Source organism: Astatotilapia calliptera, chromosome 23, assembly GCF_900246225.1.
Source record: "Astatotilapia calliptera chromosome 23, fAstCal1.2, whole genome shotgun sequence".
Taxonomy (NCBI): domain Eukaryota; kingdom Metazoa; phylum Chordata; class Actinopteri; order Cichliformes; family Cichlidae; genus Astatotilapia; species Astatotilapia calliptera.
In genome coordinates this window covers 20165530-20186328 of record NC_039323.1, presented here as the reverse complement: position 1 = coordinate 20186328, position 20799 = coordinate 20165530, and the positions used below count along the sequence as shown (strand labels likewise).

Below are 20799 nucleotides of genomic sequence, written 5' to 3'. Positions count from 1 at the left end.
TCTAGTTACTGGGGTAGGTTCCTAAAATCAAAACATACCAAGTTCCTCTAAAGGTTTCTAGTTCCTAGCAAAAGGTCCTACAGTCCTAACATACTGTTTTCATCTAATGGTTCCTAGTTCCAGGGGTAGGTTTCTACAATCAAAACAAACCAAGTTTTGAACTTCAGAAAAAGGTACTACAGTCCAAACATACTGAGTTCCTCGAAAGGCTCCTAATTGCTGGGGTAGGTTCATATAATCATAACAATCCAAGCTGTTCCAAAGGTTTCCAGTTTGTAGGAAAAGTTCCTGCACTTTCTTTAAGGTTCTCTGATGCCTAGGAACTATTCCAACAGTCAGAACATATCAAGTTCATCTACAGGTAACGTGGTCCTGCAGTCAAAATACATCTTTATATCAGTTCCCACTGAGTCATAATAAACATGGTGCTTGCTGTACTCAGAGGAAACAACTCTGAAAGAGGTTCTACAGGTGAGGTCCGTGTAAAGATGCAGCCCACCCCAAAATTGACTGATAACTCCTAAGTAGAGGGTAGCCAGTAATCTAGTATAGGCTTATTCAGGTTTGAGGGCTTGTTGGATTAATCAGTTAAATGACAGACAAATTAATGGCAACCGTTTCAATGCCTCATTACAAACTCAAGCTTCTTAAAGGTGAATATTGGCTGGATTTCTAAAAGTGCCAGCTTCAGGAAACAATTGTTGAACTTTTAAAGCCCCAGCTAACATTTCTGCTGCCTCAAGCCAGCCTGAGATAAAACCAGAGCCTGTCCTAATTGTCTGTGGCACTATATAGTGAGCTCACATCCATAATCCTCTTACAGTAATTCACCTACTGCTGAGCCGACACCGAGGCAGAGCTGTGCGGGACGGACGGTCCTCACTCCCACAGATGGTTTTCCAGCTGACTTTTTGACTGTTTCTGGACATCCAGGACCAGATCCCGAGGTCAGGCAGAGATGTTAGGCGGAGATGTGGTGGCCGTGTGGGAGGTGGCGTTGAGCGACGGCGTTTATAGGATCGAGTTCGCTCATGGCACCACCACTGGAAAAAGGATTGTTTTTGTCAATGGAAAGGTGAGGTCCTGCTTCTTTCTGGGAGAGCATAGTGGGGGGTTCCCAGTGTGTTTTGGCCCCTGACCAAATTTTTCCCCTAGGTTGTAAGCCAGTTTGTGCATTTTGTCACCTCATGGTGATTGATTTGAGAACTACCAGCTTAATCTAAAATCATTTTAAAGCCCATGCTGATTTTAAATGTAAAAAATAATATGTTTTAAACAAGTATTTAATACAGTTATTTAATGAAGCTGGAAATACTACAGTTTAAAATACTTTAAAATGATTTAACATTTGACTAAACTGGCTACAAAAGATACTGAAAGTACCAGTTATTATAGATTAACAGTTGTCAGTAGTATATACGTCACGTGGTTAACTGTAACTGGACCAAACAAAGGTCAAAATCTTCTTTTAACACATAGCCATCAAACATGCAACCTGTGGGGACTGAACTGGTTCTATACATGATCCAGTCCACCTCCAAAGGTGCATAAAAAGCAACGAGATCTGAATCTTCCAAATCCTGATGTTATCGCGTCATTTGAAGAAGTGAGGCATGAGTTTAATCTACAGAGAAAGCTTTTTCAACAGCACATCAGCATAATTTAATTAGTATTTCAAATGCTTGTTAAAATAATGACTCCAAAGAATTGTTTAAGGCCTCCAGCTGATAAGCCAATCTTATCTGAATCAGTACTTTTAGTACTTTAAGCACATTTCATGCTGATGCATGTAGTACTTGTTTTTTGTGTCACTGTGGTAATACCCTTAATACTTCAGTGAATCCATACTTCCATGATCATTTTGTCTGTATTAACCTGTCCAAAAAAAGTGAGTGTATGAAAGCAGTGCAGCAGGTGTTTATTGAAAGCAGCCATGTCTCCTTAACAGGAAGTCATCAGAAAAGACTGGATGTTCAAGCTGGTTGGAAAGGAAACCTTCATGGTGGGAGGTGCGAACACCAAAGCCACCATCAACATCGAGGCCGTGAGCGGTTTTGCATACGAGTACTCGCTGAACATCGCTGGGAAAAGTCTGCAGAAGTTCATCGACAACAGAGCCAAGACCACCAAGACCTGGCTGCTCAAAGTGGGCGAAGAGGACTACAGGGTCGTCCTCGGTGAGCTCACCCTCTCAGGTTTTTACCTGCAGCTGCAAGCTGTAGTCCGGTGTTTGCAGGAGGAAATGTAGGTGAGGACGGGCAGTCTAATCTGCTCAGGGTGAGGTCAGTGTAGCTATCTTTGGAAAGGAAGCAACCAGCATCAACCTAGTTAGACTACCAAAACGTAACGGTGGATTAAAGAAGACCGCGAACAGAAACAGAGAACCTGATGGTAACTTAGGTCCACCAAACATGGAAATGAGATGGATTGCATTCAAAGGGAAATACGTTAAACTAAATGATACAGAAAAGTACAATAAATTATTAAACACACAAAAACCGACCAAAGAAAAATAGAAAATGAACCCCAAAATGACCAAAGGAATGATCAAAATCAACCATTTATGATTTAAAATTACTAAAATCGAACACAAATGGAAATGCATCATGAGCAGAAGGACACCAAAAAAGATGCCAGTCTGTCAGAAATGATGCAGAACAACCCAAACTAAATGTCAAATACCTAAAACAGCTGTGAAAATGAGACACAAAAGGATCAACATAGTACAGCACAAACTGACCTTGAGAAGACACAATGAAATAAAGTGCAATCCAAAATGGCTAAAATGAAACTTGTGGAAAATGACCACAAGCAGCAGAAGGTTTAAAAAAAAAAAAAAGAAAAAAGCAAAACTATCAAAATTACACAAGAACATTTGATTAAAACAAAACTGAAATGCAAAAAGACTCAAGAGGCCCAAAATCTCCAAGATTAGATGTCAAATTACCACCAAAACACCAAAAATAGCAAAAAATTACCAAATTTAAAGGAAAATGACCAAACTGCTGAGAAACACTGCTGGGACCACAGTTTCTGCAGGAATCATGGGGAGCCTTTTACATATCTGTGCCAGCTGCTTCGTAACCTGATCTCAGACATTGATCAGCTGTGTGTTATTTCAAAGAGGAAGACCAGCCACTGGTGTTGCTTAAACAAACTAACCATCTATGTTTGTTCTTTCTCACAGAAAAGGACACCATGGATGTTTGGTGCAACGGGCAGAAGATGGAAACCACGGTGAGCGCCACTGGTGAATACTCTGAGACACACTATCCTGAAAATAAACGTAACGTATGATGTAACTGCTGGTTTCAATAAAGGAGTGGGAAACTGTGCTGTCAGGTTTGAGGCTACAAAGAAAACCAGGGAGGGAACATTAGTATACATGGCAGGGGTAACTTAGTGATCTGTGAGGGCCCCACTAATGCTGAACAATATCTACATGTGTAGGAGCAATACCTGCTGCCAGATGCATGTGCTTCAGTTGAAACAGGTGTATATTTGTGGACGCCATGATGAGTTGGTTAGCAGTGTGGCTAAAAGAAGAAGTGAACGTGTTCCTGTATCAACTTCTCAGAAACATTAAATCGAAAAAGAGCGGGTGCTTTTCAAAATAAAATGCATTTTAAAGAGATTTGTGATCCTGTAGAAGTTTATGAGAAAACAGCCCTGGGTTCCCTTTACTTATGACCCCAGCAAATACTTTCCTGAAGCTGTTTGGAGGTGATGTTATCGCTCACTCACCATCACAGCTCATTAGCCAATGAGAGCACTATTTATTTAATTTTCAAAGTAGGAGACCAAAAAAGCAATAAAGTTATTGTTTTTCTTTATGTTGTTGTGATAATCTTCTGATTTTTCAAAATAAAACTCCTAGCGCGTTTTTAAAGCTATGAATGCTGACAAAATAAAAGCCTCCATTGTTTCTCATGCCCTGTCCTCAGGGAGAGTTTGTAGACGACGGCACAGAGACGCACTTCATGGTCGGCGGGCACGAGTGCTGCATCAAGGCAGCGAGCGGCGGACAGAAGAAGAGCGGCATTGTGCACTATTTACTGCTGGATGGCGAGAGAGTGACAGCGTCCACGCAATAGAGCTCCTCTTTCAGACGCTCTTTGAGGTGCTTGAATGCAGCGGCACAGGATGGAGACCTTCTCCTGACAAACTTAGAAGCAGATCTGTTCCTGGAGATGTGAAGAATAAACTCTGGCATGCGCAGCTCGAGCTTCATGGAGGGGTACTGGTGACACTTTTATTTTGAAGGAGTGGCTCTTGTTGCGCAGCCTCCACGCATCAACTACCTTCCTCAATGCGTGAAGCACGCGGCAGCTGAGTAATAGAAAACCGGAACAAATAAGGTTCGAAGTTCAAAATAAAAGTGTAACAAAAAAGGTTTGTCTTTTTTATTATTATTATTATTGTCTAAAGGTAATCGGTAATATCAAACTCAGTGCACTAAAGACTAAGGAAACTTCAACTGAAGGAAATGCAAATAATAATTTTAATGTCTCAGTTTGATGTCGGTGATGGGCAGAAATTTTAACCATTTTTAAATATTTCACTTTGTGTAATGAGTTTTCTTTATGAGCTATAAATTTTTTTGTAAATAAGCAAAACAAAAACAAAAAAACAATGTTTCAAATATGCCGGTTTATCTCTTTAATTTGTCCTACAGTTGAGATTTGGACTGACATAACTTTAATGTTTTGGTAATTTTTTTTCTTGTTTTCTGATAAAAGAATGAATGTATTTGTTGGGAAAGCAGCTGTTAGACTCACAGACAATAAGAGGGGTCATAAAGCAACAGCTCTGTAATCGTTATTTTTGTTTTTTTTTTCCTTTTGGTGAGAAACAATAAACCTTCAATAAACACATGTGACTGAGCTGAAATCCCTGTAAATGAAATGTGAATAGATTCTGCAAACTTTGTAAAAGTTTGGGAAACCCTGGTTTGTATAACATGTGATTGAACTGTTAAAGCATGTTTGAAAGCTGGGGAAGTCCTGAAGGTGTTTCAGAATCATCAAGTCTGATGTAAGGAGGACAACCACCCCAAATCAAAGATGGCAGTTGTTGCCCTCCCTCCAAAGAGCCAACCAAAGTCACCAAACTTTTGAAACAGATTTTGTGACTGTTCAAGTCAAAGTTACAGCTCCATGTGCAATGATACAAAGAGGACTACCCAAATAACTGCCTGCAGATATTCCCCAGATGTCAGCTGACTGGTAAGACTCACTTATAGAATAGCCTTTTCTACAAGAAGTAATATTAGATCCAATATGTGACTACAAAATGTCAGTTATATCTATATGGCACATTTAATTACATGTAAACTCAATGTGCTTACCATAAAAGATAAAATTGACGACTGACAATTTTAACAGAAGATTTTCTAAACTTTTTTTTAAAATATCTGTTTCGGTGTTTTGAGAAAAATAAAATAGAAGAATGAAAAAAGCAAAAATGATAGAAATCAATATTTAAAAAAATTGAAATTATATTCCATTAAGTAAACTCTGGCTGGTGTCTCGGGGTCACTGATGAATAAGAAAAACGTAATTTTTGTCATGCTTTACAGAAAGGAGAAAAAACAAACAAAATTGAAATACAAGAAAATAATTAATTTAATGGAACAAACTAAAGTGTTTATGAGAAAAAAGTGTCATCTTCGGACTGTATTGTTATAGCTTTTTAAAAAATTAAATAATGATTATTATATTTGGTTATTATTTACAGTTTTTACAATAAAAATAATAGTCATAAACAAATGACAGATAACTTAAATTAAATTAAAATTAAATTAAAGAACAATAAGGAACAGAAATTAATGACTGAAAACCCCTCAGCTACACCTTTTACACTAATATACGGTTTCTGCCTGTTTTATAAGAGAAAAAACTGTAAAACGTTTTTTAAAAGTGTCGCGTTTTATTTTGAAAGCATCACCGGAACTCTGCTGCGCTGCGTGTACAGCCTGACTCTCCGGGAGGAAGCTCTCCGGCCGGGATACCGCAGCTCCAGTCTATACGGGATGGACCTCACCGCCGCACGGACAGGGGGGCACGGCTGAGTGTTTGGGCGCCGCGTGCGGGACTTACTTGAGAGATACCTGCTGTTCACACACCTGGATTAACTTTAGAGGCGCGCGAGCTCCTGTGGAGTCCAGCTGTTGGGGGTTTAATCCGGACAGGTGGACGTTATTCAGCCAAGACATAAACAACAGACGGACCGGAGCAGGCATCCTAACTACCCCCACCTAACTGTTTACCAGCCGGGTACCTGCTCTGATCTTGCCCGCTTCTGAAAACTCCTCTCACGGCCTCTGACCCCCCTCTGAGTTGGTGAATAAAGCCCACTTTCACACCTGGAAAACGGTTACTTTTTCCTTACCTCCCGCTCTCTAAAGCTTGGAAGCTAGTTAGCTTTAGCCGGCTAGCCTAGCCACCTAGCATCAAGGCCGTTTTCTTTTTTTTTTTTATCCTCCTGCTCCTCTCTGATTAATAATCCTTTTTTAAAGTTTAATCCAGCAACACCGGGGCGAGTGTCGCTTTAATCCCGCACGGACTGCGGGGGGATATGGGGAAGCGGCGCTCAGCCTGCCGCACATCTGTCACCGCAACGGAATCTGGAAGCGGGACACCCCGAGAAACGGCTGCCTTCACCGGACAGTAGGAGCAGTGTGTCTCTTCCTCTGGAAGCTGCTCTGGAAGCAGCACTTCCATGAATTTCTCCAGGCATGTAGAAGAGTTCCACCCCTCGCTGCTGGCATAAACCTTGCACCCACACTGTGATTTAAATTCCCCGCACATCTGGAGGTAAACAGCTGGAGTATGAGTGTGCTCTAAGGCTGCTGGAGGTCACAGATTTCACCTTCTTCTTCTTCTGCTGCTTCAGCCATGAACTACCAGCAACACCTTGCCAACTCGGCCGCTATCCGAAATGAGATCCAGAGGTTCGAGTCCGTGCACCCCAACATCTACTCTATCTACGAGCTGCTGGAGCGGGTGGAGGAGCCGCTGCTACAGAACCAGATCCGGGAGCATGTCATCGCCATTGAAGGTAGGACAGGACCCGGGGGATGGAGGAGGAGGATGGATGGATGCTGGTAGTATGTGGGTGGGTTGGTGAAAGATGGGTGACAGCAGACTACATTTCCAGCCCGGAGATGGTCTGTTAGATGTTGCACAATCCGCCTGAATTGTTGGTGGGAAAGTTTATTTAATGTTCCCACAGTCTTTTTCTCTTCTCGGGAAATCGTGTTCAGGCTGTGAAAGCTGTCATGTTTGAGTCCCCCGTATTTCAAGGGAAAAACAAAGCAGTTATCACACCGTGAGACACTCATTAAAGAGTCCTCATGAACACAGAGTAGCACTCTTTAAAGAAGATCCTGTATGGTTCTAGAAAACCTTGTTAATAGTGACACCTGTGGGTGTGGATTGAATTGCCGGTGGCGTTTTGTTGCTAGTGTTTGGTCTTCACTAACAACAAATCTAGTTTGTTTTTTTTTACTGTTGGATGTATATTGTACAACATCCAACATATTTTGTGTAGATTCTTAAGTGGAGGGGATGTGTCACCGTGGCAACCAAGAAAACTGAGGTCTAAAACCAGTCCAAACTGTTTTATTTTAAACAGCGAAAGTTTGTTTCTGCCACTAAAAATAGGGAAAATGGCCAGGGAGGTAACTCAAATTTTTGAGCTGTTATCACAAAATCCTAAGTAAGTTAACGTGGAATAAAAAATTGGAACGTTATTATCTCAAAATTTTGGGTTTTATCTCCAAATTCAGAATGATTATTGAAACACTTTAAGTTCAGAATCAGAGAAATTTTATTAATCCCAGAGGGAAATTGAGTTGTCATAGCAGCAAATATACAACAAACATTAAGCACTCATACACAATGAGTGTAGAAACAGATATTGATAGAAGTTGTTTTCAAATTTTGTATTTATTGTCTCAAAACCTCAGGTTTTTTATCTTTCCATTTTTGTCTGAGATATCTCAAAATCCCAAGTTACTTTCAAGTAAATTGAAATTTAGTTATTATTACAAAATGTTTTTTTCAACAAAGTTTGAGTTATCACAAAATTTTAAGTTGTAATATCAAAATTTAGAATTAAAAACTGAGCATCTCAACATTGTGAGTTATTCTCTTAAGGTTTTAAGTTAAATATCTAAAAATTAGGGGTTACTTCTAAGCTAGGATTTAGAGTTATCTCAAAATGTTGGACTTTTATCATAACATTTCTGGGTTTAATCTTAAAGTTTTGAATTACTTATGTTGAAATTTCAAGTTACTTAAGTAAGTCAAAATTTACATACATACTTGAAAATCAAACGTTAGTGATTCCCTCGACCATGAATCCCTTCAGTGTCCAAATGTGGACATTTTCACCCTTTAAAAGTAGAAAATACTAAGAAGAAGAGGAAAATTGGGGGAGAGACTTTATGAATTTGGGGGTGGAGTTACATTAGAGTTACATTAGTTTAGAGGCTGCTAAAATGTAAATGATCAATTGAATGGAGAAAATTAAAGTGATTTGGTGGGTTTTGTACCTTAGGCTTTTGCCAGTGATTCAGTGGGTTTTGTCCCGACTGAACTAGTTATCGAAAAGACGTTATTGATAACAAAGCCTTTTGTTTACATCTTCTTTGTGTTTTTAGTGTTATTATCAGAGTCTCAACACAAACCTGACTCAGGTGATAAATAAACTTGCTAGCAGTGATCAAAGAAAGTGATAACCTTCGAGGCGTTCTCGATGGATCGGGTAGTTTGGGAACAGATTTATTCCTCGTAATTCACAACATCACCGGGATTACACTTTTACATAACGGCTTCATAACTTAATCCCTCTGTCAGATTAGCAGAAGACCCTGTGCTGAACAGCTGTTTCAGCCTCCATAAGTACAAGTGTCTCAGCATTGATTTATTGATTGATATTGATGGGGAAGCAGCAACGATCTGACATGATCCTTTCTCCTTTAAACACAAGAGGCAGTGAGAGCCAGATGGCTGCTGTTTGGTGGTTAATCCAGTGAATTAACCACACATTGGTGCAGAAATCCTGTAAATCCAGCTCAAACATAAGCAGATATTACATTGAAACAGAAACGATCTGATCAGAGAGAAGCAGCTGGAATTCAGAGATGTTACAGCTGGAAGTGAAACTCTTTCAGACCTGAGAAGTGGAGTTTCTGCTTGCTCCTTTGGGCCACATGATGAAGGAAATGATGCTGAGGATGACGATATGAAGCTACTGTCATTTCAATGAAAACAAACTGATGAAATGTGAAAGAAAGAATAACGATGGAATCTGCTATTGCAAATAAGATGATACGATCTGACACACTAAATAAAATAACAACAAAAACAAATTGCAACACTAGTAGCAATGGATGATCTGATATCCTCGTGTTGGTGTTGTTCCCTCGTCATCATAAATAATGTTGTTCCAGGTTCAACATTGCAAGTGACCAATCACATTGTTGTGACGTCCCCCTTTTGTGCCTTTGAAAAATACCGTCTTAAAAAAATCTACTTCACTTGCGAGAAGAGAAACCGCTTCTGTCCGCCCATCCAGGAACTTCAGTTCTTTGCATTTCAGGATACTTTTCTTTAATAAACGGTAAGCATTATACATATCGTCCTTGCAGAGGTGGTTTCTCTTCTCGCAAGTGAAGTAGATTTTTTGAAGGCGTTTGTTTTTTTTCGAGGTCGCGGATGACGTCAAGAGAAGGTGATTGAGAAGGTCACTTGCAATGTTGAACCTGGAACAACATTATTTATGATGACGAGGGAACAACACCAACACAATCTGTAATGACATACATTAAGCAGAAAGCAACTAATGATGTAAAAAAAAAAGGTAAATAATTGAAAAAGAGGATTTACAGCTGGTTAAGTGTTTTTCAGTGTGATTTTAAAGGATCTTGGCAGAGTAAAGGGATTACATCACTCATGACATTTAAAGATAATAGCTGTGCTGTGGTTTCAGGTGATTTATGGGTAAAATAATCACTGACAGGGACATTAGAAGCAGCAGAAAACCTTCCGCATTTTCCTCTCAGACAGTTACTGCTGCTTGTTCTTCTAATGAACACAGCAAAGAGCTCAAGAAACAGCAGCCATGTTTAAAATGCGTTCAAAATTTATTCATCTAATTAAAATTCACTATTTGTGATGATGGTCAATAAGGCAATCTGATGATCACGTACATTTACATGTGCGGCCCAAATTTCAGTCTCTCCGTCTTTCATGTTTTTGCCTTAAAATGAAAATATTTGTGTTGGATATACCTCTTTCGTTAGCTGCCTTAAAGGCAGAATTACAGCGTGTGAATGTATGGCTGATACAACATACATGCGCAGTGAGGATAATTCTGATCTATTCCGATTTGTTTCTCAGTAGTTTCTGGTGTCATGTGTTGCGTTTTGAGACCTTTAAGCGTACTGAACTTTGTCAGGTTCTATTTTAATGATTTATTGATTCAACCGCTCTGACGGTAGTCAGGCTGGTGAAATTGAACTTGAAATTGAGCTGTTTAAAAATGTGACTGTTAATTAATTATAACATGGAGGGCAACTATGTTTTCACATAGGACCGGGTAGGTTTTATGCTTTTTTTGTCTTTGTCGACCCACCTGAATTTTGTCTCAGTACATTGCTTTGTTTTGTGGTCTGTTTTGCTTTTCTAGGGCCCTGACTTCTTATGACATGTTTTTGCATTTATCGTTTATGATCCATTTAACTTTTGGCCTACTCACTTTTTAGCTTTATGGGATTTTTATTTTTTGTAACCTTACCTTATTTTGGGCTTTATTTCTTTGCCAGTCTTGATTTTAAGCCCCACCTTCTTTTGGGGGTTTCCCTTTTTTCTTGACCCTGCCCACTTTTGGGACTACTTCATCTGTTTTGCTCTCCAAATAGACTGTTAATGTGTATGCATCCAAAACCCAGTCAGGTATTACTCTTACTAAAGAATATTATTTCCTGCACCACAAAAATCTGTCCTTTCCCACAGTCACTGATATCTGTATATATAGAATACTCAGAGGGGGTAAAAATACTTTTTCTTGGCACGCTGTCTATCTGTTGAGGCTTCAAAAATACTTCTTCGTGTAATCCTGATCTGTAATGTTCTAGTAGTTTGATCTGAACCACTGAATGTGAGATGTTCTCCAGCAGAAAATGTGACAAAATTTGAAATAAAGAATATGTTGAACTTCTCTAGGTTTCATTGTGTTTTGAAAGCTTACCATTGATGAGTTTTCTAACAGAATGATTGACGTTACAGTCCAGCTGTGCTGGTAATAGTTCAGAGTGTCAAATCAATATTGTCACTTACAGAAAAGTGCAGTAATTGTGTCTTATTTCTTTCTTAGGCTTGTTATTTCTCATAAACCTGGCCTAAAATAAATGGGGTTTAGTTTTTGCATTTCTTGTGTATTTTGGAGGATTTTGAGTCAGATTTGAGTCTGAATTGAATCATTTAACATCTGCTGTGGTCTTTATAGTCAACAGCATGGGTGGTTTAGGGATGCTAATAGTTCAGCAAGTCAAATTAGTATTGTTGTTGAAATAAAAGTGTCGTAATTATACCTTATTTCTTCCTGAGTATAGTTGTTTTTGTTAAATTTGGCGTAAAATGAATGGGGTTTGGTGTGTTTTTAGAGGATTTTGAGTCAGATTTGAGTCTTAATTGAATCATTTGACATCTGGACCAGCTGCAGTCCTTACAGTCGGCAGCACAGGGCTGAGGGTGGAGGCATTCAGTGGCCTCGCAGCTGTCAACTGAGTAGTCCAAGCACTGACTCGCTCCTGCTCTGTTCACTTCCATTTTGCCTGAATTCACATGGTGACTCATGCTGGAAATAACCCAAAACAGCAGCGGCAGCACTGTCATCCTCTGTCTCTGCCTCTCGGTGCACATCTGGACGTGTCGCTCAGATTCACGTCGGGTTACATAAGCTCTCGGCTCCGGAGGCTGCCGTCCTCACCGCTCCCGTGGGCTGTGACTCGGCCCAGTTACGGCGCTCTGACTGCACGCCTCTGTGGGGGCTCATTTGCATTTGAGGCGTGTGCGAGGACGGATGGGCAATGCCCTGCCAGCCAGGTGACACTGACCCACTTTCTCTGTGTTTGGCCTCACAGCTGTGGATGCATGAAATGAAACCAAACCCACGCTGTGAACATCCTTCACTTCATCCTCCCACAGCAGGAGAGCCAGCGTGGAGTGGAGGTTAACCAGCATCAGAGGCTACAGAGTCCCACTTAAAGGCTGTAAAAGAGCTAATTAAGAGCAGAGAGACACAGAAACTACAACAAAGAAGAGAATAAAGACTTCTTTGTAATCTTTGAGTGTTTATGTGAAACTGTGCAGGTTAAAGTCCTGCATCAGATTCAAACAGTGATTCATATATTGTGGAATTTACCTGTCGGAGGTGAGCTGAACAGTTGCGTGGTGGAGTGCAACAAGCCTTTTATTTAATCACTCCTGCTCCTTTGTCCGAGTGCTTCTCCAGTAACACCAGCGTCTACTTTCTGCCTCGGGCTTTTGTCTCACTCCACCAGCCTGTGGTCAGCGAACGCACCGTGTGACCCAGTTAGCCTCACCACGGTGTGTTTGCTCTGTGTTTTCTCTCTTCAGTTATTATGATTGTGCCCACGCAGCACTCATTCTCATGTTTCAGCCATTAGGACTGACTGTGACGCAACGCCCATCCCGCTCAGGGACGAGCGGAGATAAAGAGGCAAGCAGGGTTTGGGACTCAGTTAAAAGAAATCTCGCAGGGCTGCCAGGGGGTGAAACTGACACCAACCTGAACCTAAGCATTGTTTTTAGTCACCTGCTGCCAGGATGGCTGCAGATGATGATGGTCATTTTGGTCTTTGTCTGTCATCAAGCTGAGAACATTTTCCTACAGTTTAGCTTTTAGCATAGTTTATATGGTTTAGTTTATATAGTTAATAGTTTAGCTTATAGTTTATAGTTTAGCTTAATTTGACCTTTTATTAAAACATTAAAATCACTTTAGGCTAAAATGGCAGAACAGTAATATGCCAGGAAGGACACTGTATGCTAAAACCAGAGGGAGATGAAGAAAGAAATGTGAATCACATGTTCTGTAATGTAAATAAATCATGGTTTAAAGCTATAAAACAGACTGCAGCAGGAAATCAAAGCGGCAGAGTAGCTGGAAAAGTTCCAAATATCAGCACAAAGTCTGAGAGACACTTTCAGGGTTTTTTTTTTTTCTTTTCTTTACTGCATGTGGAAATTTTTTGGTGCCCCTCAAAGAGGGTTTAGACAGCCCCCCCCCCCCCCCCCCCAACCAAAAAAAGAAAAAAAAAATCCTCCCCAGTGTTAGCTTAAAATAACAGCAAATTTGTCAGAGATGGAAAGGGTTCAGCCTTTCAAAATAAGAGCAAAGGGCCTGTACACTAGTTGAATAAGTTTCCTTATTCTCTTTGATAGATGAAAAAATAAAGCTAATTTGTAAAATATATTTAGACCTTTGCATGGGAAACACTGCAACACTTCAAAATTAGCAGAATAGATTCCCTTTGGACTCTATTAGCTTCACTTGGCATGATTTACAGTCCAAAATAGGGCTGCTCAATTAATCGAATTTTAATCACGATTACGATCTGGGCTTTCAACGATCATTAAAAATGACTGAGCCGATTATTAGCCCCTCCCTCATTTATCCGCGACACCTTAAAGGCCGGTCCATGAAAATATTGTTGGGCATAAACCGGTTCGTGGCGCAAAAAAGGTTGGAGACCGCTGATTAAGAGGACCCGAGGGAAGCTCGGAAAGCTAAGCAGAAGTTATTTGGAGAGGAGAGTGACTGCCGTTGGTTGAAAAGAGAGGTAAAAAAAAAAAACTTCAGTGGTGTTGCGCACTATTTTATATTATTTTTTAAAGTCATTATTCAATACATTGTTATTGTTAACCCTTTAAAGCCGGTCAGAGCAGCACGCTCCGTTTTGTGTAACTATTTTTAAATCCCTGTAGAACCTGAACCATGTAAGCTAGCGCAATAATTTGTTTTGCATACGAAACCGGAGGAGTTGTACTTACATCTTATGCCACCAGCTTGTCCTCGGTCACGGTTTCCTTCCACATAAAGCTTTGCAAAAATTGCATAAAAAGCGCTTGCAGGAACAAAAACATAATATTCCAGAAACACGCTTTACCGATCCGATCAGCTGTTCCTAACATTTCCCACAGTGAAACAGACGTCACCGCTAACTATCGCATGTCCGCCATTTCCTGGCCAAAACTGGAAGTGACGTCATTTTCGCGGAAATGTAGTTTTTTTTACTTGTAGGCCTTAAAAGCCTATACTGGTCATGTTTGACTTTTCTGAATAGTTTCTGGGATGCTTAGAACTCAAATTGCACTGCTGGAAATAGTTTATTTTGATGCACCTGCTGTTTTCTTTGCTAATTTGCATCATAGGATTGTTTTTTCGTTTTTCCTGCAGTATATAAAAATTGGTGTATCTCCAAAATAAAACTATGAAGACACTCAAAATAAATTTCCTGTTGTTGTAAACTATTTTTTGCAACTTTTTTGTATTTAAAGTTTTGAGGGATAAGCCTCTTAAATTTCTCCAAGTAGAAATATATGTAAAAAAAACAAAAACGATTTTCAATTTTTTTGTAGTTTATTGCACTTTTTTTGCAATTAATGTAGTTACTATGGACTTAATGCATACATATTATTAAAATATGGGCTATAACAGTTGCATAGCAAATTCAAATGCACCCACAAATGGCACTACAACATGTAAAAAAATAATATAAGCTCTGGCGGACTTGGTTCTATAGTAGGTCTTAAAGAGTTAAATAAATATCGTCAAATAATCGAGATCTCAATTTCAGTGAAAATAATCGTGATTATCATTTTTGCCATAATCGAGCAGCCCTAGTCCAAAATAATCCTTATTTATCTCAAACTGTTGTAGAAAGAAAAATTATATAAATACAACTTCAGATCACCTTTTAGACAATGACTGGGCAATTCATTTTGTCAAAGGGGCCATGTGAGAAGCTGGAACTATTGTAGAGGGCCACACCAGTCCCAGCTTCTTATAGGGACCATTTGGAAAATGATTTAACCGCCTGTGTTATAGAGTGCTTTTGGTTGATGATAATGACAACCAGTGCAACTAGTAGTTGATAAATTAGTTTGCTGGCAGAATATTAATGGTTAATCATTATGAAAATCAAATAATTGATGATATTTGAGTAAAAAAAGGTCAAAAGTTTTTCTCTCCATGTTATGTTTTTGATCTGCTTCTTCATTGGTAGGTTTTAAAGAACCCCACCCCTTTTAAATACAAAGAAGTCATTTTTGCAACCCTGCCTTATTTAAGGATGTTTATGGTCCCGCCTTCTTTAGGGGGTTGACCTTTTTCTTGATCCCGCCCAATTTTGGGTCTATTTCTTCTTATATTACAATTGGACCTCTTATTTTTTGGCTTCTTCTGTTTTCCTGGTGTCCCACTTTCTTACGATGTTTTTTTTTTCTTTTATGACCACACATTCTTTTTGGGCTACTCCTCCTTTTTGAAGAATTTCGCCCTTTTTATTCTTATTCTTGGATTAAAAACAAGGTGAAGCAACACCTTAAATACATACAAGAACACTTGACAATAATACAGGGCTGTTTTAAGCCACCATATGCTCATAAAAAATTAAATGATGGATCTTCACCTTCAGACTACTTACTAAGATATTTTTGTATGATACTGATGGCAGAAATACAGCAGTTATTTGATTTATAATTATATAATTAGTTTATTTCCTGAATTTTAACAGGGAACCATTTAGATGATTAAGTAGTTGTTTTTAAGATAAAATTGAGAAGTTTTTAGAGTCTGTCCTGTAAAGATTTGATGATTAATGCTATATCAAACTTCTGTTCTGTGTTTTCTTACATTTTCTAGTGAAATGATCTGTTACGTGACTGATTGTAAAGTAATCTTCAAAGTGAGGGTATGTGCGTCGGTTGTTTCGTTGTTTGTTGACGGTAGCACTTTTCTGTAAGGCTCAGTGAGCGTTACTCTGGCAGATGGTCGATCTCAGAGTGTGATTGTGATGTAACACTGTGGCTGATTGACGGCCGCTAATAACTGTAATAAGGAGTCACGGGATGCTTTTAAACGAGGCTTTTAGCCATTGCATAACTGCGCCCGCTGACCGCCGCTGAAGTCTGTCCTGAGATATTACGCCTCATATCTGTGCACCTTTTGTCCCCCCCTCATAGCTCCGCCTCCACCCCTGCTGACTCCACCAGATTAGGGCCAACTGCTGACATTATGTTCTTGTTTCTTTTTTTTTTTACGAACATTCATTTGTTTTCCTGCTTTTCATTACGATTAATGCTTGAGGTGAGTCATCATCAGTGGAGTGGAGTAAGCGCTCTCAGTGGAGGTGGGCGGGCACTCAGGCAGCACAAACTGATAATGTGCAGCCACTGGGAGCATTTAAAGTGATCGATACGACACCTGAGGAAAGACTTTTAAAGGTTTGATCACCCCCTTTCATACGTGGAGCGATCATAAAGGATTATCTCAACAGTTGTGGGGGTTTATTTTTACTCTCGAGCCTCCGTCTGCTGAGATCAAACTCAATCCAACCTGAGGATAGAAGCTTTGCCCACCCTCCTCCAACAATCACACAGACATCTGTACTGTGTTATGTAAAAACAATAACAGCAAAAAAGCTGCAGATTCAGACTCTGACAGGTGGAACTGCAGATTTAAACTCCCGGCCAGATAAATAAAACTGGACATCATGTAAAAGATTTATTTGACTGTAGAACAGCAGATGTCTAACATTGTCCTGCTTTGGTTCTGCAGTTTAGCTGTGGTTTTATCTCAATGCAGCCAAAACCAGCTCCAACATTACTGTGCAGTCCCACTCATACTGGCTCTTACTCCCACTCTCCAAAGCAGGTCATCCACCTCAAATATAGTACTCTTTCCTGAAAAACATACCTGTTCAGATAGTTTCAGTTTTAATGCACAGTGTCAGTTACCCAACCATACCATTAAAATGGTTGTTGTTGTTTGTTTGTTTTTTTAAAGACGTAGTTATATAAATTTCCTTCTTTTAGTAAACATCTTATTTCTGGATTCCTCTAATTTTCTAATTCTTTGTCTACAGTATAGTTTTTATTAGTGACAAGATTCACAGATTTATTAATTTGTTTTGTTACTTTGTTTCCCCCTGGTCCATTAGGGACCCGCCTTCCTTTGGATGTTGCTTGTTTTCTTTTTTTGTTTTCTTTTTTGTTTTGTTTTTTCACTCCACTCAGTTTTGGCTTTGTTTAGGGTATACCACCTTATTTTGGGTTAGGGTGTTTTGCTTTTCTAGGTCCCACTTTATGGTGTTTTTTTTTTTTTTTTTCCTTTTATGACCTCAACTAACTTTAGTACACTTCCTTTTTAGCTGTTCAGCTTTTAAACCCACCCAAATATGGTTGTTCAACACTACCCATATGGAAAAGATATATATAAATCTTATAAAGTTTGTATCTGTCTTGTGTGAAACTTGTATGAAAAGCACACAAGAGTGAAAACACATATAAGATCCCTTGAAAAATTATATAATGAAACTTGTATGTTTTGGATACTTCCTAAAACAATATATGAAAGTAATGAGAAAGTGGCCACTTTCATGAGTAAATCATATATGTTTTTACTATTTCTTTTCCATATGGGTAGGCTTACCACAGAATATAGAAGTTTCCTACACCAAAATAAAAGCAAAATAATAAAACTTCTGCTTCTTTCACCAAAGTGCTTTTATTTAGGGATACCCCAACCTCATTTTTCCTTTTCTCTGGAGATTTGTTTCGCCTGTATCCTATTTTTCTTTTTAACTTTTTAAGTTTTTATAGAGAATAATTTGTTTAGGCTCCACCCTCTTTTGGGGGATGTCCTTTTTTTGTTCCACACCTAATTTGGGGAGTAAATGCTATGTTAGAACTCCAGTGGCCTGTTTGCTGACTTAAAGCTAACGATATCCAAATACAAAACCAATTTCACATTATTTTGTGTGTATTTAAAGTCCTGATAATCTAACATGGATTTAGTTGATGGCAAGGCTTCCTGAATTCACCTGTGTAGCATAAGAGTATGCCAATAAACATCAGAAAATGTGCCTGTTAACTTTATCTTTTTGATAACTTTAACTCTTTTGAACATTTTGTCTTGAAGATGTTGTTTTTTAGGGGCCAGTTTCACCAAATGTGCAACAGGAAAGCTGCAATAAGTCATTTAAAATTATTTCCTCTCACTTTTGCTGACCTGATTTCCAAAAACAGGGACCATTGTCGTGATCTGTGCTATATCGACTTTATCTTTAAATGAAGCCAGGTATAAATAGGCAGTTGACACTGAAATGCTGGAACAAACACAAATATTTATCCCGCACTGATTCGCGCTGTGTTTTAAGATAAACAAGTTAACCAGGATCCCCGAGCAGGTCCTCATGGTCATTAAGCCCAGAGGATGCTCTTATTGATCGGTCTGCAGAGGAAGCATCTCAGGGAGGCGGGGAGTGGAGGGGGGGATATCGACTCGGGAGAAAATGTCAGAGCCGTGCCGTGATCTGCATCCTACTGTCACAGATGGATTAACACGCATTAGGAAGATAAATACCAGTTCAAATGAGCTGCCAGTCCAGCTGAGTCCAGACCTCCCTGTAGCTGGCCTGCTCTGATTTGAAGCCTCTGCAAAGATAAACAAGATAAATTACGAGGGAAGCTCGTGTTGCAGCTGATTAATCTGGCTTTGAAGATGTAATTTCATCCTGTTTCGAGTCATTTTTAATGTCTTTATGAAGAATAAATGGTTCAGTTTTGGGGTTATGAAAACTTCAGTGTCATTACAGCCGATGATTCCCCCTGCAGGAATTGTGGGTAGTTCGGCTGGATTTAGCCGAGCTGTTTGAATGCGTACACGGGGGATTCCCTTGTTTTTTTTGTTGTTTTTTTTACTGTGGAGGTTTTATAGCCTTCACAGTGTTTCAGTTTGCTTTTCAGTATCACAGTTAAATGGAAGCTGCTTTTCTCTGGATTATGGTGACGTTAGCGTAAAGTTTATATGATGACATCACTAAATTTGCAGCACTAAGATTCATCACAGACCTTAAAGCACTTACCTGCTGCTGCACATCGTGTGCTCGGCTTGTATTATTCTTATTTATAGGGCCATTGTTACCATGTCTCCACATTTTCCTGACCTCCATCTGTCAGAAAAGTGTGGGAAGTTATTTTCTTCTGTGTCAAGATTTGTTCCTTCTGTCTGCCCTGAATGCTCACGCTGAATTTAGAGAAAAGGCGTTAAATTGTGCAGCTTCCCCCTCCTCAGTTTGAAGTAAATCTTCAGCAGATGGTCTCACTGATTGAATTTAAGGCTGAAAATATTCTGCCTGAGACACTCGCTTATTCTGATGATTTAGGTTCTCACATCTTTATCATTGTTTGTTTATTCATCCCACTTCATCTCCTTCATGTTTGAAGACTTAATTATTTGTGCTGGCTGTACTCATGCCTGTCTGTCTCATGTAAAGTTGGCTGTTGATGTCTGAAACTTTGCACAGCTTTGGACAACAGGATGGAAAACATGCGTGGAGATTATTCACCGGTCTGCTGTAAATCATGTTCAAGTTATTGCGGCTCAAATGCAGATGGGGTCTAAAAAGGCCAGTTTTTCTGTTCCAAGTGTTTCCATTTAGATGAAAATCCAATAAAAACTGTTGGACAGTAACAGGTTAAACATCCAGACGGTGGCGTCTCTCCTCGTTTGCTGTAATTGGGCTCAGCTGAGGGAGGGTCACCTGTTAGCGATGCTAAAAATACCCCCACTGTCGTTCTGCCTGCCTGCCTGCAGGGCCCCATTAGGGTGATGTGCTTATCATCCATCCCTCAGTGTGTGTGATATCCAAACACATGACTGCACTCGAATGCAGCGGTGCTTTACGTCAGCTGTACGATTGTCCGCCACTGTTGTTGTGTTTTAAAGGCAGGAGAGGCTCTAAGTCGTGTAATGAGAGAGCCCCGAGGAGCTACAGCCTTTTATTATACAACAGGACAGATTTAGATTCAGGAGAACCGACTTAAAGATAAAGTTTGAGAATATTTGATTGAACATTTGCTCTATAAAAAGGAAAGTCAAATTAGAGGTTTGTGCAGTTATAAATCAGTCAGATCTGAACACAAACACATGAGACACACATTCTTAGCTTCAGTTTGACTCACACTTTTAAAGGAAACCTCCAGAGAAATCAGAGAAAAACCTTCCTGATATTATCTTAGATCTGTTTTGCAACTTCAGGCCAATATTGACTGTTTATTAGACATAAACTTCATTATGAAGGTTTCATTAAAATTGTGCTTGCTCTGTATTCTAATAGATCTGATTTGTATAATGCTTGTTTTTACTGTAATAGAACAATGACATATAAAACAGTTAGTTCAGAATCTTCCTGTATTACAGCACTTAAATGCTAGCTGTCTGTACATGTGTAAATGTAGACTGCTAAAGATGACTCTCTCTTGCTTGCATATGGCCCCAGAATAAAACTGGCTACACCCAGGGAGAGAAAATCCCAAACCAGAAAGATGGATGAGTTAATCCCAGAATTCCCAGGCTAGCTGCTTACCATCACTCCCAGTCTTTATGCTAAGCTACGCTGACTATCTGATTCCAGCTTTGTACTTAAGGTTGCCCAGGCGAGCAGATTATGACTGTTCAAGCCTAAAAAAACCCAGATGATAA

The 20799-nt window shown here is 39.5% G+C and overlaps 2 protein-coding genes across 4 annotated transcripts in view; both read left to right on the top strand.

Annotated features, from left to right (window-relative positions):
* The first annotated feature begins 836 nt into the window (after positions 1-836).
* Positions 837-4883, top strand: LOC113015501 (fas apoptotic inhibitory molecule 1-like). Its single transcript, XM_026157486.1, has 4 exons — positions 837-1075; positions 1949-2177; positions 3188-3237; positions 3945-4883. The coding sequence occupies exons 1-4, from the start codon at positions 959-961 to the stop codon at positions 4092-4094; spliced, it is 546 nt and encodes a 181-aa protein (XP_026013271.1). The 5' UTR covers positions 837-958; the 3' UTR covers positions 4095-4883.
* A 1052-nt stretch (positions 4884-5935) lies between these two features.
* The window catches only part of agap1 (ArfGAP with GTPase domain, ankyrin repeat and PH domain 1), a 179805-nt gene continuing 164941 nt past the window's right edge, over positions 5936-20799 (top strand). Inside the window, exons 1-2 of one of the 3 annotated variants that reach the window (XM_026158520.1) lie at positions 5936-6815; positions 6895-7059. In XM_026158520.1, coding sequence (XP_026014305.1) covers positions 6897-7059 — 163 coding nt within the window. In that variant the 5' untranslated portion in view covers positions 5936-6815; positions 6895-6896. Of the gene's footprint in view, positions 7060-20799 lie in introns of all 3 variants that reach the window. The other 2 variants (XM_026158521.1, XM_026158522.1) reach the window with 2 other exon arrangements.